The sequence below is a fragment of the Vitis riparia genome, chromosome 18 (assembly GCF_004353265.1).
Source record: "Vitis riparia cultivar Riparia Gloire de Montpellier isolate 1030 chromosome 18, EGFV_Vit.rip_1.0, whole genome shotgun sequence".
Lineage (NCBI taxonomy): Eukaryota > Viridiplantae > Streptophyta > Magnoliopsida > Vitales > Vitaceae > Vitis > Vitis riparia.
Window position 1 is genome coordinate 19,295,727 of NC_048448.1, and position 3,787 is coordinate 19,299,513.

The 3,787-nt window shown below is 39.7% G+C and overlaps 1 protein-coding gene across 1 annotated transcript; it reads left to right on the plus strand.

Moving 5' to 3' along the window:
* Nucleotides 1–2,637: 2,637 nt before the first annotated feature.
* Nucleotides 2,638–3,153, plus strand: LOC117905508 (protein MID1-COMPLEMENTING ACTIVITY 1-like). Its single transcript, XM_034818420.1, has one exon. It carries the CDS (start codon nt 2,638–2,640, stop codon nt 3,151–3,153), a length of 516 nt encoding a protein of 171 aa, XP_034674311.1.
* The last annotated feature ends 634 nt before the right edge of the window (nt 3,154–3,787 follow it).

Sequence of the window (3,787 nt, forward strand, 5' to 3'; positions counted from 1 at the left end):
ATTTATATTATCTTATATAATAATATATATTTTATTTATTTTTTTAAATTTTTTTAAAGAAAAATATCATATTATAATTAGATCTTTTTTTTTTTCATTTTGTGAGAAAAATACATAAATCTATTTTTATCATTTTATTACTATTTTGAAATATTATCTCATTTTCAATTTAAAATTTGGTACAAATATGTAGAAGAAAGTTTTTTATATGCCTCAAAACCGCTTCAACGACAAAACTTATATTCTTATATTCATCATTAGGCATAATATTTTATCAAAATAATTTGGTGTCCTAATATCTTTTTTTTTTTGAAAGAAAAAAACAAAATCTTAAAGATCTTAAGCAATTTTTAGATTAATTAAAATAGAGTATCCCTCTTTCATGAGCATTAAAGATGATTGAGCTTTAATTTGAGTCTTTCCAATGTTATTATTTGAAGTTCACTCATTGTGAGTTGAAAAGACAATTAATCCCCTTAATAACAATGTTATATAATTTCATTTCTATATTCAACATTTATAAATAAATTAAGACTTAGAACTCAATATTTTTTTCCTCATTTTCTAGACTATCTCCTACTTGGAGAGATGACTTGTCTTGGTCGTTGAGATGAGGTTTCCATGAAAAGTGCATTAGTGTGTATGGTTACACATTGGACAAGACCTATGGTGAATCATAACATAAGACCATCAAATAGTTATGATTCACCAAGCTACTATGTTGTATGGACTCTCAACCTTGAGATAATATTGAGTTTGTGTTGAAATTAATAAAATGCTTTAACCTATGAGTGAGACCCTAAAGTGGTCATATATTCCCTACAGATTAGGTCACTATTGATGGAAGTTGGTGGCAACAGTTAGTTTCAATAGAGACCATGATATCTCATGTGATTGAGACATTATATCCCCTTGGGTGATCCAAAGGACATGTAATCATGAAATCCATGGTTATAGTAATTCCTTAAGTGAAATTTAACACATACTCCTTAGAGTTAGAGTATGTCAATTGATCACATAATATGGGGATTCGTAATTCAAGGACTGGAGAGGTAATCTTGATAGGTTGATAGCACTACTCTGTTAGATTATGAACATCAATTCGTGGGGAGTTTGCATGTAATGGATAATAGGTTACCATCATGAATTTTGTCTCTTTGTAATTTCATAGGATACTAGAGTACAGTTGACTCTCTTTAATAGAGTGTTGAGTCAACTTTAAAATTGGTTATGAGGGAACCAGTATTTTCCTATGGGTTCCAATAGTCCCCACTCAAGCTCCTAGTTCATGGTGGCACACACTTTAAGGTTATTTTAGGTATATGATTCATAAGTGTGCATAAGGGCATTTTAGTAAAAATGTAAAGTTGCACTAGATCTTATAAATGGTATTTTTGGATTGGGCTAATTAATTAAGTAGAGTTCATTAGGGCTAATTAATTAATTAGAACTTACACGGGTTAGATTAGGTGACTGTAGACCCCCACTTGGGCCTCATTTTCCATGCAGCTGATTTTGCCACGTGGAAGAGCCCCAGCGAGCCACGTGTCACTCTCGGATTGGTTGTTGAGGAATCAGATTGGTGGTTTGGAGGACCAATGAGAGGTCGACACGTGGCAATGAAATTCTAGAAGATTCCTGCATGCCGTTAGCAGGAGCGGAGGAGAGAGAGGCTAGAGGTAGTGGTGTTTTTGGTGGCTGTCTCTGCAGGTGGTTAGAGGGGCAAATCCGGGAGAAAAGAAAAGGGGATTTTGCTTTTTGGCAGGGGCAGGCAGCTGGAAAGGGAGAGGGGCGTTTTCTGTTTTGAGGGATTATTCGAGGTAGCTGTAGAGGGGGAGAGGAGGCTACCAGATGGAGATTTTTAGAGAGAGGCTACCAGATAGAGATTTTTAGAGAGAGGCTACCAGATAGAGATTTTTAGAGAGGGGCTACCATTAGAGACTGACAGAGAGCTTTGAGGTGAGAAGGAGCTTTTATTTGAGTGCAAGCTGGGAGGAGCATCTGTCGGAGAGGAGGAGGTGAGTTTCTCAAGGACTCTGATTTAAATATTTTCTCATTGCTTTCCCGTTTCGGGTCTACTCTTGTTGATTGCGTGCTGAATCTTGTTGATTTCTGAATCATTTTTATACTCTGTTGCTGTTGATTTTACCGTTGATCTTGTGGTTTGGTTTGGAGCTAGTGGAACTCTGTTTCTCATACAACTGTGTAAACCTAGCTCAATGGTTCCCCTACTCGTATTGGCCCATGGATGTCACCTGAAATGAGGCTTTATAAATGCATGTTTTACTTGATTCCTGGTTTTTCGGTCATTCCCTCCGTTTTCTTTTTTTGTTTTGTTGTGTTTGGCTCCTTTCCTTTTATCTCTATTCCTTGGTTGCTGGTGAGTTTGTGATGCTGAGTATCAGGAATGGAGGTACTGTGACTGAGGGTGGTATGGTATGTGTTAAAGCTACAAAGGTCGGATCAGAAAGAGCTTTGTCATATATTTGTTCTGTTTACAGAAAAATTTCATGAGTATTCAAAATCTCGGATACCTTCTTCCTTGGGTAACTTGGAGCTTGCACTCCAATTTGGAATCTCTGATATGGTCATGTCCCGCCTTTGTGCGCTGAGCTTGGCAATTTCTGCCTACTTTCCATGGGGTGGAGCATAGTGTACCAGTTCCGTAGGGTTCAGGATGAGATCAATAGGTATCTGAGGCTCGTGCCGTTGTTTTTGATGGTTCACGACCATCAGATTCAGAATCTGAAAGAAGGTTTGCAGGCCGCTGAAGCAGACCATGGAGAATACACTCTTGATGGTGAGGATATGATGGTCCAGAATGTTATTCCGAAACGAGATCGTACAAGGAAAGATGCAGACGTATTGGAGAAGTCACTGTCTAGCCAGTATCTTGATTTGAGATTTCATGAGGCCCTCCAAGAAGGGAAAGAGAAGCTGCAGATTGAGCTATATCGTTCACAAGTGGACAATGACCCTAAGCAGTGCCTTGTAATCGAACATCTTATTGAAATCACTGAAAATGTTGCTAATGTTCCGGGTGAAAAGCTTGTTGATGCATATGTTTATATAGGATCTGGGTATGAAGCCAATGCCAGATCTTACCATGGGGGTCATGGTTCTCAACCTGAAGATCAAGACGAATCTGAGTAGCAGGCTGATCTTTTTGGCTGTTGCGGGGAGCTTTGTTTAAGCTTGAAGACCTGCTTCTATCCCTGTGGAACATTTTCTTTTATAGATAATGCGGTGTCAAAAGGAAAAATATCTCGAGAACGGCGTCGTCTGGACGGATGGGAATGACGAGGACGCTATTGCTTGGACCAGAAATAATGAAGTTGAGCCCATGGACGATGACGTGGGGGGGCCTCTCTTTCAACCCCCAAATCCATGCTCGAAGTCGCTGGACTCCTCATCTTTGTGTTCTCTCTCACCGGCGTTCACTCTCGACCCCTCACAGTCGCAGCCCTTTTTGCCCCTGAAGCCGTGTTTCTCTTCGCTGCTTAACGTCGCCTGCAGCAGCCCTTTTGACAAATGGTTTCGATTTGGGCTGCGAACCTGGGCTTCTTTCACCGTTACGGGGAATTCAGAGTTCGAATCCGCCTGGTTAGATGGGTTTTCACTGGTCTCGGTTTGCACACTCAGATAGGAACTTCAAAGCCCAAAGTGTATTTCTTCATGTGAAGATGGGATTGGCTACAGGCCACGACTGTTCGTGACTCAGACCAAACGACTGTGTCAGCTGCTTCGTCTGAATCATACTGCACTCCTAAATCTTGTTCAGGCGAAC